This window comes from Jaculus jaculus, chromosome 12, assembly GCF_020740685.1.
Source record: "Jaculus jaculus isolate mJacJac1 chromosome 12, mJacJac1.mat.Y.cur, whole genome shotgun sequence".
Taxonomy (NCBI): Eukaryota; Metazoa; Chordata; class Mammalia; order Rodentia; family Dipodidae; genus Jaculus; species Jaculus jaculus.
Genome location: NC_059113.1, coordinates 51,074,371 through 51,089,254, shown reverse-complemented (window position 1 = coordinate 51,089,254; position 14,884 = coordinate 51,074,371). Strand labels below are relative to the sequence as shown.

Genomic DNA, 14,884 nt, shown 5'->3' with positions numbered 1-14,884 from the left:
CCACAGCATTCCTGGGATATAGCATGGACTAAGGATTAAAGGGACACCATAGAATAAGCTCAATATGGTAAATGTTAGTAGAGGTGGGAAATGAATACACGAAACTAAAATTAGAGCTTTGTGAGAATGTGAAATCTCTTAACAGATGTAGAGAGAAGTTAACCCTATTGGATAAGATATTTGTGGACTTTTTTAATCCCACTAATTTTTTTTTTTAATTTTTAGTTTTGTTTTTATTTTGGGGGGGGGGAACAGAGGGAGAGAGAGAATTGGCACACCAGGGCCTCAGCCACTGCAGTTGCATTCCAGATGTTTGTGCCACCTAGTGGGCATGTGCAACCTTGTGCTTGCCTCAACTTTGTGTGTCTGGCTTACATGGGATCTGGAGAGTCGGACATAGGTCCTTAGACTTCATGCGCAAGTGCCTTAACTGCAAGCCGTCTCCCTAGCCCTTATCCCACTTTTTAATCTGCCTATGTGGAATAACTGAAAATTTGTCCCCACTGTTTTTTTTTTCTTCAAGGTAGGGTCTCCCTCTAGCCCAGGCTAACTTGGAATTCACTATGTCGTCTTAGGCTGGCCTTGAACTCATGGAAATCTTACTACCTCTGCCTCCCTAGTACTGGGATTAAAGGTGTGTACCACCGCACCCAGCTGTCCTCACTGTTTCAGGACCATCACCATCTTGCTATCACCAACATCAGCAGCACCTCCCCCACAGTCTCCACATTCATTTTTTATTGGCACCATCACCATCATCACTACCACTATCACCACCTCCAGCATTATCATCATCACATTATCACAATCTTCACCTCCACCATCACTAACACTACCACCATCATCACTACTATCATCTCTACCATCACCATCATCATTAACATTACCATCACCATCATCACCATGACTACCATCGTCAGCCGCTTAGCTAGAACACCACTATCCCCTCCACCATCACTAACACCACCACCATCATTGTCATCACCATCGCTACTAGTTTTAGCTGTGGTGGTTTAAGATGTACAACACCAAGTGCTGGCTTTATTTCCACCCTATGACAAACACTGTTCTCCCCAAGTCCCTTCATCTTGCTTCTGCCACTCCCTTCACCCTGTTTTATGTTCCATCTCCACAGTGATTCTCTCTACCTGGTGGCAAGGAGCTAACTATTATATCCCACACTGGGGTAGGAGCTGCCTGTTTTGCTTTCCTGTATCATTTCAGTGAGCAGAGAAGTACTTGACACATGATAAGTATTCAAATTTTTGAAGGAGACTTGGGGAAAGAAAGAGAAGGGAGAATGGAAGGGGAAATGAGAGAAATGGGTTGGAGAGAAGATGGACATAACAGGTGCACTGCAATTTCTTGTGCACATGCTCATTTTGCATGACAGATGGAAAGCCCTGTGTGCATGTAGCCCACTTCATCTTTGCATCTTAGCAAATCACACAACCATTAGCACAGGATATTTGGTTCATGTTTAAATGAATCTATGAACACATTTACTTGTGTATATAGCTGGTCTCAGTGCATCGGTAGCTCTTCAACAGGAAAGTCAGTCCTCAAAACTGGAGAAGATTGGCTCAGCCTCCTGACGGCAGAGGGTGCATAACCTCAAAGCTGTACACTAGCCAGTTGTAGCCTAGAAATGTTCAGTCATTCATAACCATTCATCATAACCATGCCAGCAGAAAATTCAGCGACAGGACAGATGTCAGATAAAAGGCAGCCTCATCAGAATAGTGGACAGAGAGCCTGGGAAACCTACTCATGTCGAAGAGGTCTTTCCGTGGGCTGCTTTCGGCACTGCTGCCAGTGGTGGGCCAGGCCTGCGATGGGACTCGCTGGGTGTTGACGTAGGTCGGCACTTCTCCTGCAGGGGCCACCTGAGCTTTCCCTTCTGGCATGCTATAGATGTCCAAAGACCCTGAAGCAAGAGAAGGATTCCCTTTATCTCTTGGGATGGCAACCTTCCACCTGCCTATGTGATTGAGGCACTCAGCAGTCCATAGAGGGTTTGTCACATTTACCAATAAGAAAATTCCTCTGCAGATATCCACTGGCTAAAGCCTCCACTTCTAATCCTATCACTGTTATGTTCTGGCTAGGACCCTTCTCAGTCATTCATGTCAAAAGAGGGACCTGCCAGCCAATGTCAGAATGGGCACTGATGGTCAGGGACTTTGCAAAAGATGGTCAGCAGTGATGTTCCAGGACCATGGGGGCAGAGCAAGCAGGAGCCCATGTCGTTCGTTAGAAAAACACCAGACACATGATGGCTGGAGCAGGAAAACTACTATCTTAATTTCTTTTTCTAGGCATCAGTGAAGGCTTTATGGCTTATAAAGTGCCTTTCCTGAAGAAAAAAAAAATTGAGGCTTTCCTTACAAATCAGCATCAGTGTTGGCCTGGGCTCATAAGGAAACCCAGGCTGGGCACATGACTGAGGAGCTACCTCCTTTGAGCAATAACATGGTCTCAGTGGGACCTCCCAGAAGGCCCAAAGGACACTGAGGCTAGGCCTGGGAGTCACAGCCATTTTGTCACTCAATCAGAGATGGTGTTGAAAGTACTACCCCAAAATGTCTGCTGTGTGAATGTCTCCTTCATTTATGTAACATGTCTCCAAGAATGACCTTCTGGAAGTGAGTATCTTTCATACCCTAGGGACAGTGATGGATTGAAGACAACTCAGTTGTTTTTTGTTTGTTTGTTTTACATATATGTGTGTGTGTTTATGTGTGCATGTGTGTGTGTTTGCATGTGGAGGCCAGGGGACAATCTCAGGTGTTATTCTTAGGTATCACTGTACTGGAGCTCACCTAGACTGGCTAGCTAGTGTGCTCCAAGGGTCTACCTATCTCTACCTCCCCAATTCTGGAATTACAGGTATGCACCACCATGTGGGTAGTGGGATGGAACTCGGGTCCTCATACTTGCAAGGCAAGAACTTTACCAATGAGTTCTCATCCATCCAGTTTAGTGCTTTTTAGAAAGCCTTCCTCAGAGCCATTGCTGGCTATTTACCAGTACACCACAACTCCCATCCTGTGTGCATGAGAGTGAGGTGCTGGGCTAAGAGTTCTTCATGGGGGTCTGTCACCTGCAAAACCGTGCACTGTGTTCTACCTGGTTGTTGCTCCACACAATTTCTGCCTAAGAGGTTTTTTTCTGAATTGCCTGTCCTTGCTGATCCACTGCTATTTGCATTGTGCACATCTATATAAATTGAAAAAAAAATCTTTATTTTAAAATTTTGATGTGTGTGTGTGTGTGTGTGTGTGTGTACACCAAGGTCTCTTGTCATTGCAAATCAACACCCATCCAGCTTTATGTGGATGGCTGGAGAAAATGGAACCCAGGCTGGCAGGCTTTGCAAACATGCACCTTGAACTGCTGAGATATCACCTCAGGTCCCAAATCAACCTTTATAAAAAAATTCATGGACTTGAGAGATTGCTTAATGGTTAAGACACTTCCCTGCAAAGCCAAAGGAGCCAGGTTTGATTTTCCAGGACCCAAATAAGCCAGATGCACAAGGTGGCGTGTGCATCTGGAGTTTGCTTGCAGTGCCTAGATGCCCTGGTGTACCCATTCTCTCTTTCCCTCTCTACCTTTCTCTGCCTCTTTCTCACTTTCTCAAATAAATAAATACAAATAAAATATTTGGGGGGCTGGAGAGATAGCTTAGTGGTTAAGGTATATGGACCTTGTTTGATTTCCCAGGACCCATGTAAGCCAGATGCACAACAGGGCACATGTGTCTGAAGTTCATTTGCAGTGGCTGGAGGCCCTGACATGCCCATTCTCTTTCTCTCTCAGTCTCTTTCTCTCTCAGTCTCTTTCTCTCTCAGTGTGTGTGTCTGCCACTTTCCCTCTATTGCTCTATCAAGTAAATAAATAAATATTTTTTTAAAAAAAGAAATAAAATGTTTAAAAAATTTGGGGGGGGGGTATTTTTATTGATTTATTTGAGAGCGACAGACAGTGAAAGAGGCAGAGAGAGAGAGAATGGGTGCACCAGGGCCTCCAGCCACTGCAAATGAACTCCAGATGTGTGCGTCCCCTTGTACATCTGACTGACATGGGTCCTGGGGAATCGAGCCTCGTACCAGGATCCTTAGGCTTCACAAGCAAGCACTTAACCACTAAGTCATCTCTCCAGCCCTAAAATGCTTTTTTTTAAATCATTCCCAAACTAGGAGCTAAATAGATGGCTCAGTGTTTAAGGATGCTTGCTTGAAGATCTGATGGCCTGGGTTTGATTCCTTCGTATCCATGTGAAGCTAGATGCGCAAAGTGGTGTATGTATCTAGAGTTCGGTTGCAGTGGTAGGAGGCCCTGGTGTGCCCATTAGTCCCTCTCTTCTTGCAAATAAATAATTTTTTTATTTCACAAATTAATTTCAATAAGAAAAAGGTTGTAAGCCCATGATTAGCTTTCCTGAATCCTTCCTAATTGCAGATGGTAGTAAGAGCACTCAATCAGGACAGATAATAAATACATGGACAGGGGCACCTCACTAATGCTCATTTAGGAAGAATAGCTACTGAAAATTAATGGGTAAATTCTTGGTTGTTCTGGGCATGGGTTAATATATTTATCTGTTTCAGATAAGAGCTTGCAATCAGGTATTATGGCACATGAGTATAATTCCAGCAGTTGAGAAGCTGAGGCAGGAGTTCAAGGCCAGCCTGGGTTACATAGCAAGGCCTGGTTTTGAAAATAATTAAAACTTAAAACTAAATAAATGCTTGAAACTTATTGGGAATTACAGACTCTGAAGTTCCTATAGAAGGTTTATTTTGCCCTGATGGGTCTGTTACATTCTTGATCCAGCTGGAATAACTTGCATGCGCACAAAAAAAGACCTATTTTTAAATTAAATCTGACAGATTTTTAAAAAAAAATTTTATTAACATTTTCCATGATACATTAAATATCTGTAAGAAATAATATATCTTATTTTTGTCCTTAGCAATTATACTATACAGGAATATGCTTTTAAAATATGCTTTAAATATCTATGGGACAAAGGTGAATAACTCAGCAAGCAAGCACCCTGGCGACACGCTCTCTTTGCTTTACAGTGTCCCTCCTATGTTGAGGCGGCACCACCAGAGGCTGCTGTCTAACCAGTGAGCCCCAGCAATTCTCTGGTCTCTGCCCCCCACAGGACTGGGGCTACAGATGTGCATGGCCATACCCATCTGTATATGTGGGTGCTGTGGATAAAATTCAGGGTGAATCAGCCTCTCTTAGACCCCCATGCTTACAGGTACTCTTACCCACTGAGCCATCTCCATAGCCCCTAAAATTAAAAGAAATCTTTAAAGAACAGACAGATTAGATAAATGAGTAGATGGGCAAAAGGAAAGGTAGATAAGTAGATAATAACAGCTAATATGATAAATAATAGATATATAGGATAATAGGTAATAAATGAATAGATAAATAGATGATTAACTATAGTTACATTACATAAATGATAGAGACAGAATAGGCAAATGAACATATACACATATGTATACGCAAGTAACTATAAAAATATTCATATGAGTTACTTCTTAGCTATATGTAAATTGTTATAGTTACATTGGGACATATCTAGATTAGAGAACCAGACTGCACACAGCTATATCTAAGTGAGATGTAGTGACATCTAACTAGATTGTCTAAATTATTTTTGCATGTGTTAATAGTATGTGTTATTAAACTTTCTAAGATGTAGATGTGTCCACTAAAAGTTCACAGGTTCACCGAAAGGCCTACATCCTTAGTACCCCTCTGTCATCAGTTCTCAGCCTACATTCCCCTAAATCTGTCCCTGAGTGGTGGTAAGAGGCATGAAGGGGTCAGGAACAAGGGAGGAAGGGCTTCAGGGCCCTGCCTTGCTGGGGAACATGGAACTTTCGAGTATAAAAGGCACATTGGAGGTGCTTCCCCCACTCTCATTTGCAATTGATGAAGCTGGTCCTCAGTAGCCAAGGCAAGTGGCTCTGAGGAAGCCTTCTGGGGTCAGTCTCCATCCAGGTGCATAAGGATGGTAAGTGCTGGAGAGTGGGCATTAGACCTGCACTGAGAGGGGCACCACAGGATTCATGCCTGGGCACATGCCATCGAGTCAGCTGTCACCCCCTTTCCTGACCTAGTAAGCAGCCTGTAGTACCACTCAAGGCCAGTTCCAGGTGCTCACCCTGCTACTCCATAGGAAATGGACAAAACCTGAGCAAACGCCCCACACGTTCTGGGTGTGTCTGTCTTCCTCCTCCCCTCACGTACCTTGTCTCTCACCTTGCCTGACAGGAGCTTGCTGCCAGTCATCACCAAACGTGTCTCCCAAGTGTCTTCCTTGGTAATAAGTCTGCTCTTTTCCTGCAAACTGGAATCATGTGTAAACACAGAAAGAATTAACTTCTCGTTCTCCATCCATGAAGTCCATGGTGGAGTGGATGGGACTTTCATAGGTCCACACCCAGTTTTCTCTTCCCTGCCTCACAGGTGGCCTTATGATTCACAGATAAGTTTGTATGGATATGAAGAAAGAGTTGGATCCCCATCAATGATACAATGTCCTTTATTCATTCCCTTAACCCCCACAGCCCCTCCTAAGTATAACCACACGATGAGCCTTTCACATGTAGTCCCTTTGCTCAGATGCCGCCCCACCCACCACTCCACACAGCCCCGTAATCATGTACACTCGGAGAAGCCCACCCTGGCAGTCATGAACTCTGCAGCGTCATATCCTGAAGTTCAATGCTGAGTTGTCATTCTTGCTGGCACTTTATCACTGACAAATGTAGGTAACTTCAATTTTTTTAGGGCTGGAAGTGCAGCTCAGTGGTGGAGCATGTGCTTATCATGCATAAGGCTCAGCTCCACCTCCAGTACCCCAGAAAAGAAAAGAGAAAATACAAAGCTTCTATAAAAGATGGGGATGGGATACTTTGGAAAGAAATTTCAATTCAGAAGTTAATTTTTTTGAGTTTGGGAAGGGATGAAGAAATAGACAACTGCATAGGTTCTCTTACTTTAAGGGCCAATATCCACTTTCATTCAGATAACTCAAAGCATCACAGGACTTTTAAAAGACTTTAATCTAGGCTGGGGAGATGGCTCAGTGGGTAAAGTGCTTGCCTCACGAGCATGAGGACCTGAGTTCAACCCCCACAACCCACATAAAAAAGCCAGGGCGCAGGCCTGTAATCCCAGCTCCCGGAAGTCACAGACAGGAAAATTCCTGTAGCTTTCTGGACAGCCAGTCTAGCCTACTTGGTCAGCTCCAGGCTAATGAGAGAATTTGTCTCCAAGGTGGAGGCTGGAGTTCTTGAGGATGACACTAAGGTTGTACTCTAGCCTCCACATGTACACACATGCATATACACACACAGCCTCAATTCTCCCCCCCCCCCCAAGATCATAGCATGATGGGACTTGTCCTAAGATAAAGAGAGATCCCCAGACACATATTTCAGTCAGCACAGTTCCAAGGTACTGGGCAAATGCACTGTGATGTCCAACAAAGCCCTCTCCTTTGTGTATTCTGTGTGAAATCCAGTTAAAGTTGAAGTTGAGTGACTGTGTCGAAAGCTAGATGGGGGGCTGGAGAGATGGCTTAGCGGCTAAGCGCTCGCCTGTGAAGCCTAAGGACCCCGGTTCGAGGCTTGATTCCCCAGGTCCCACGTTAGCCAGATGCACAAGGGGGCGCACGTGTCTGGAGTTGGCGCGCCTATTCTTTCTCTCTCTCTCTCTCTCTCACACACACACACAATCTCCCTCTCTCTCTGCCTCTTTCGCTCTCTGTCTGTCGCTATCAAATAAAATAAAAAATAAAATTAAAAAAAAAAGCTAGATGGAAGCAGGGCGTAGTGGCAATGCCTTTAATTCCAGCACTCGGGAAGCGAAGCAGAAGTAGGAGATCGCCTGAGACTTTGTAGTGACTTCCAGATCAGCCTGGGCTACAGCAAGACCCTACCTCAAAAAACAACAACAACAACAACAAAAAGCTAGATGAAGCATTGGCCTGAAAGAAAATTGACAGAGATAAAAAAGTTCAGTGGGGTGGCGCATGCTTTTAATCCCAGCACTTGGGAGGCAGAGTTAGGAGGATCAGTGTGAGTTCGAGGCCACCCTGAAACTATAGAGTGAATTCCAGGTCAACCTGAGCTAGAGTGAGACCCTACCTCGACCCTTCCCCCCTAAAAAAAGTTCAGTGGGCTTCCATCCAAGAAAAAAGTGTGGAACTCACCTGGGCTACGTCTGGAGCATGGGGACGTGTCTTTAGTCGGGCATCAAGAAAGCCCCCTGGAGGAGGCATCTTGCTGGGAATGCTGTTGTAGTATGGGTGGTCTGTGCCATCTCCCTCCTCCTCTGTCCATGGCTCATCCAGGCTCTGCATCCTGGGAAGAGAAGATTTTCAGTGACTTTCACAAAAACCCAATGCATTTAATGCCAATACCTGCTATGGTTTGGATTCAGCTTAAGGTGACCCGATTCTACCCCAACACACAGATATTAGAAGCTTGGTTTTGTTTACTGATGCTCAAAATAAAACACACACCTAAAAACAACATTCATGCCAACATTAAGCATTGTACAAAGTTGACTGGCTGGTTAGAATTTTATGATTGTGGGGAGTTAGAATGGTGCAGGTCCACAGACAGCCAAATCACCTCGGGTTATCTGAGCCCCTTAAATAGCCATTTATTGTCCACCTCTGTGCCTGAATAACATCCTGTAACTATTAAGTAAATCCTTTGGAATGCATGAACAGACCCCTAACATGCCAAACCCCCAAAACTAAGACCTTGTAGCATCTGAGATCTGTAGCTGAGATTACCCCATGGCACTATGGCCCACCTACATGATGTCTTCACCACTGCTTTTAAAGTATCTTGACTTAAGACTTTCTTCATTTCATTACTATAAAAACTTCATTAACTTGTTACCTTGCTGGAATATGGAACTTGGGATAACCCAAACCTGTGTTCCCAAGCCACAGTCACTCATATTTGGCTCCAGAATAAGCTCTTATTCCATTGTGACAGTTGTGTTTTGGCATTGACAGTCCCCAAGGTGGCAGTATTGGGAGGTTTTAGAACCTTTAAGATGTGGAGTCTAGTGGGAGAGGTAATGGAGGGCATGCCCTCAGAAGGGATCCCAAGACCCAGGTCTCTCTGGCTAGCTGTCTCAGAAAGTGACCTCCTCCTCACTCACACTCCCACCGTGAGGGGATGCATCCTCGAGGCCCTCAGCAGAGCTGAGCACATGCAGTATGGTGTCCTCACACCTCCAAAGCGTATACCAAGTAATAATCCTCTTTTATTTATGAAATTAGTCTGCCTTGGGCATTCTGTTATGGTTTTGAAAATAGACTAATGTTATACCTATTAATAAGAAACGGGTTAGTCATTTCTCCTCTAGTTATCTGTGGCCCCAGGCACATATGAAAATTATAGGAGTGGTTTAACTAAAATCTTTACCTTATTCAGAGATCTGCCCATTGGAATATAACAGTCATATTTAAAACAAGTCCCTTTTCAAAAGTACAGGTTTATTTGTTGTTATTGTTATTGTTTGTTTTACAAAGTAGAGTCTAGTTCTAGCCCAGGCTGACCTGGAATTCACTCTATAATCTCAGGGTGGCCTTGAACTCACAGTGATCCTCTTACCTGGGCCTCCCAAGTGCTAGAATTAAAGGTGTGCACCTTCATGCCCATGTCTGGCCCAAAAGCATATTTTAATTTAAAGAAATAACTTGTGCCTAAAGATAATAGGTCCTTAAAGGACATATACACATTTCAGGAAATTAAGAAACTTCTGTAAAATAAAAAAATCCATCCAGAAATGAAGACTAAGGGGGTGGGGGTGGAGAGATGGCTTGGCAATTAAGGCACTTGCCTGTGAAGCCTAAGGACCCAGGTTTGATTCCCTAGTACCCATGTAAGCCAGATTCACAAGGTGACATATGCATCTGGAGTTTGTTTGCAGTGGCTGGAGTGCTTGGTGTACCCATTCTCAATCTCTCTCTCTCTCTCTGTCTCAAATAAATAAGTAAATAAAATATTTTTAAATGAAGACTGAGGCTGGGAAGATAGTTCAGTAGTTAAAGGTCCTTGCTTCCAAATCCTGCTGACCTGAGTTTGATTTCTCCAGTACACTCATAAGTCCAGATGCACAATGTGGTGCATGACTCTGGAATTCACTTGCAGTGGCAGGAGGCCCTGGTGCATACATCCCCTGCCCCTCTCAAGCAAATAAATAAATATCTATAAAAGATACAAAATGGAAGACTGACCTCACAGAAGATAACAGAATAAGGACCTCTGAAAACTGCATAAGGGCAACAATAAAAATGGGCCAGAGAGGGATGGAGCAATGGCTTAGCAGTTGTTTGTCTAAGAAGCCTAAGGACCCAGGTTTGATGATTCCCCAGGACCGATGTAAACCAAATGCACAAGGTAGCACATACATCTGGAGTTTGTTTGCAATGGCTACAGGCCCTGGCACACCCATTCTCTCTCCCTCTCTTTATTGGTATTTCTCTTCTTGCAAATAATTAAATAAAATGTTAAAAAATATTGGCCTGATAAGAATTTTGGTCAGAACTCTGGAATTAACCAAAAGCTTTCAGCAAGCCCAGGGACTATTTATTAAACAATTAAACTGTAAGAACAGTATTCTTGTGGCATTTTAAATCACCCTTTTTCAGCTCTTTGGTGGCCTTAGCAGCCCTCAATCCTGTGTAAACCAACTCCCGAGCAATCATGGGAAGGGTAGAACAGCCAGAGTTCTCTCACAGAACTATTATTTGGCTTGTCTGATTGATTCTTACAAGACCCAACTCACAGAGATGTCTTTTCAGAATTTACTTTTAATTAACATGTAATGATTTTGTACATTTGTGGGGCACAGTATGGTAACTTGATATATTTATGCATACACTATATAATGAGCAAATTAAAGCAATCAGCCTTTCTACCTCCTTAAACATGTTTGCCAAGGCTGTCTTTATTTAACCTGATTCAGGGGTATTTGTCAAGAACAATCAGAAGCAATTGTTTAACACATGGTCCACTGAGGGTGTGGATAACATTTGGATCAAACAACCTTCACCGCTGACCCTGTGTTACAAAACTATTGCAGAAAGCCACCAAAGCCAACATGAATAGTTATCAAAATTCCTACAAAGAAGCAGCTGGGATGAAGAGCTTTCTGTTGGAACTTTAACAAATTTTCTGGGAGTCTAGAAGGCCACACTCATGTGTTGGCCTGTGCTCATGCCCACTGAGTGTAAGCAGCCCCTAAGTTCCCACTTCTAGCTGACCTCGAACCATTGCACAAGCAGAAAGTGAAAGCTAAAACAAAGCTGTCAACTGCCTGGCTGCATATTCAAGAAGTGTGCCAACACCACACACTCACACAAACACGGCCTCTCAGTAAAGACTGTGACATTGAAAGATATCTCTTCTGTTTTTAGCAAAGTAATGTTGCTCGCCACACAGAGCCTGCAGTGGTTATGTATGACAAAGAACAGTTAATAGAATGAATGCAGGAAATCACTCAAATACTCACAGCAGGCAGCACATATGGGATTATCTGAGCCCAAGACTTGCTACCTCACATCATTTAAAGTTTAAGCATCACCAAATCTATGAAGTATACAAAGAAATAGGAAAGAGCCAGGTGTGGTGGCACACGCCTTTAATCCCAGCACTCGGGAGGCAGAAGTAGGAGGTTCACCATGAGTTTGAGGCCACCCTGAGACTACACTGTGAATTACAGGACAGCCTGGGCTAGAATGAGACCCTATCTCAAAAAAAAAAAAAAAAAAAAAAAAGGAAAGAAAAAAATGAGTTAGTATGAAACTGTCCCCAAGGAAATTCAGACTTAGGGGTGAGGGAACAGATTCTAACTATGTTCGGATACCTGAAGGAAACAACGTATAAAACACTAAGCATGAGAAAGGATGGTAGCCTACAAAATAGAGAATATCAATATGGACACAGCAATCTAGAACTGAACATTTTACCAGCATGACAATTTGGGGGTGGAAGAACAGAAAGGTGGAAGAGGGAGGGAGGAAAGAAGGAAGGAAAGAATAAAGGAGGGAGGGAGGAAAGAAAGGACAGAAGGAAGGAAAGGAAGAAGGAAGGAGGGAAGGAAAAAGGGCAGAAAGAAGGAAGAGTGAGAAAGAAAGAAGGAAGGAAAGTAGTTCTAGTAACAGAAATAAAAATTTTCCTTAAGGGTATTTCTAACAGGTCTGAGCAGGGTGAAGAAAGAATGATAGAACTTAAAGCCAGGTCCACTAAGACTAACCAGTCTGAGGAAAATCCAAAAAATAAGAAATGTGAACAGAGCTTCAGAGACCTGGAGAGAACCATTAATAGACAAATGATGGGCCAGAGGGATGGCTTAGCAGTTAAGACATTTGCCTCAAAGCCAAAAGGATTCAGGTTCAATTCCCCAGGACCCATGATAGCCAGTTGCACAAGGGGGCACACACATCTGGAGTTCATTTGTAGTGGCTCGAGGCCCTGGCATGCCCATATTCTCTCTCTCTCTCTCTCCCTCTTTCTCTGTCAAACAAATAAATAAATATTTTTTTTTAAAAAAGAGACAAATGATACATGATAGATAGATAGATGTATATATAAATGATATATATGTATATGTGTATATACACACACACACACAAAGACATAGATATATGCTCTTGATTTAAGTATGAAATGTCCTCCATAGCTTCATGTGTTTGTGATTAAGCCTCATACTTGGCCCCCAGCTGGTGAAGTTTTGTGGGGAGGTGGAGTCTTGCTGAAGGAGGTGTGTTGATGGGGGTATGCCTTCGGGTGTTATAGCCCAGCCCCACTTGCCACACTGAACTCACTACTTCCTCCTGCTGATGTGGAGATGTGATACCCAGCTGTGTGCTCTTTCCATGCTTTTCACACCATGATGAAATTTCCCCTAGAAAATATAAGCTGGAAATAAACCCTTCCCTTCCATCAGATGCTTTGGGGAGACAGGGTATTTTGGTTGTTCTTCCTTCTTCTCCTTCTTCTTTTGAGGCAGAGTCTCATCCTAGCCCAGACTGACCACAACATCTCTGAGATCTTCCTGTCTCAGCCTCCCAAGTGCTGAGATTACAGAAGTGAGCCACATACCCAGCTTTAGAAGTGAAGGCAACTGGCATTATATATGTATAATCTTTGGTAGAAAATAATGGCAAGATTAATACACAAAACAATAAAAGGTAATTTTGCCTATGTTTCTTTTATTCTTTCCCTCTAAAACTACATAAAGCAATAGTTATAATAAATCTGTGATGATGGGCACACAATAAATGAAGAAATATATGTGTGTGTGTGTGTGTGTGTGTGTGTGTGTGTGTATACATACATATGAGTCCCTGAAAGAAAGAAGAAAATAAAAAGGGCAGAGAAAAATTCAAAGATATTATGATCAAACTTCCCAAATTTGATAAAAGAAACTGTTGATTTACATAACCAAGAGGCTAAAACTCCCATACACTAAGATAAACTGAACAGTATTTATATGTCATAGTCAAACAATTTAAACAGTATCTCAAAAACAGCAAGAATTATATAATCACATACAAAGGATCCTCAGTAATACTCAGTAATATAAACAGCTGGTTTCTTATTAGAAAAAAGGAGGTCAGAGGTAGTGGGATAACACAGTCTATATGTTGAAGGTAAATATTCTTGGGCTGGAGAGATGGCTTAGCAGTTAAGGCATTTGTCTGCAAAGCCAAAGGGCAGAGATTCTATTTCCTAGGACCAGATGCACAAGGTGGTGCATGCATCTGGAGTTCATTTTCAGTGGCTGGAGGCCCTGGTATACCCATTCTCACTCTGTCTCTCTCAAATAAGCAAAAATAAAATATTAAAAATTTATATTATATCCAAGGCTGGAGAGATGATGGCTCAGCAGTTAAGGCACATGCTTGTAAAGTCTAACCACCTGGGCTCAACTTCCCTAGTACCCATGTAAGCCAGATGTACAAAGTGGCACATGCATCTGGAATTCATTTTTAGTGGCTAGAGGCTCTGGTGTGCCTATACATACATATACATTCTCTCTCTCTCTCTCTCTCTTTCTCTCTCTCTCTTTCTCTGTTCATCTCTACTTACAAATAAATAAATAAAATATTTTGAAAATTCTATATCCAATGAAACTATAATGCAAGAATAAAGCAGAAAATATATCCCCAGGTAAATAAAAAGAAAAATATTACTGTTTAAAAATCTTTTCTACAGGAAATACTAAGAGAAGTATTTTAGGCTGACATGAATGGACACTAAATAGTAATTTAGTAGAGATAATAGTAAAGTTAACTAGACAAGATAATATAAAGGTAGCTTTTGTCTCTAATTATTTTGTTCTTTCTAATTTAAAGTTAAAATACATAATGTGATAATTATAATAAATATGTGTTGGTGGACACACAATGAATAAAGGTGTAATTTGCATGACAACAGCACAATAGTGTGTAGAAAAACACAGCTACATAGGTGTAAAGCTTTCATATATTAAAATTAAGATGGTTAATCTTAACTAAGTTGTTATAAATCAATATATTAATTGTAATCTCCAGAGAAACCACTAAAAGTTACCTTTAAAATATACATTATAAGAAACAGGAATTGGGATGGAGAGATGGCTTTGTGATTAAGGTGCTTGCCTGTGAAGCCTAAAGACCAGGGTTGATTCCCCAGTACCCATGTAAGCTAGATGCACAAGGTGGTGCATGCATCTAGAGTTTGTTTGCAGTGTCTAAAGGCCCTAGTGTGCCCCTTATCTCTCTTTCACACTATTGCCTCTTTCTCTATCTGCCTCTCTCTCAAATAAATAAATA

At 42.4% G+C, this 14,884-nt stretch overlaps 1 protein-coding gene across 2 annotated transcripts in view; it reads right to left on the bottom strand.

The window, feature by feature from the left end:
* Shc3 (SHC adaptor protein 3) overlaps nucleotides 1-14,884 on the bottom strand; it is a 144,408-nt gene that overhangs the window by 20,607 nt on the left and 108,917 nt on the right. Inside the window, exons 8-10 of one of the 2 annotated variants that reach the window (XM_045131780.1) lie at nucleotides 8,252-8,402; nucleotides 6,283-6,382; nucleotides 1,769-1,927 (exon numbers count right to left, since the gene is read on the bottom strand). In XM_045131780.1, coding sequence (XP_044987715.1) covers nucleotides 1,769-1,927; nucleotides 6,283-6,382; nucleotides 8,252-8,402 — 410 coding nt within the window. The remainder of the gene's footprint in view (nucleotides 1-1,768; nucleotides 1,928-6,282; nucleotides 6,383-8,251; nucleotides 8,403-14,884) is intronic. The other variant, XM_004668365.2, reaches the window with a different exon arrangement.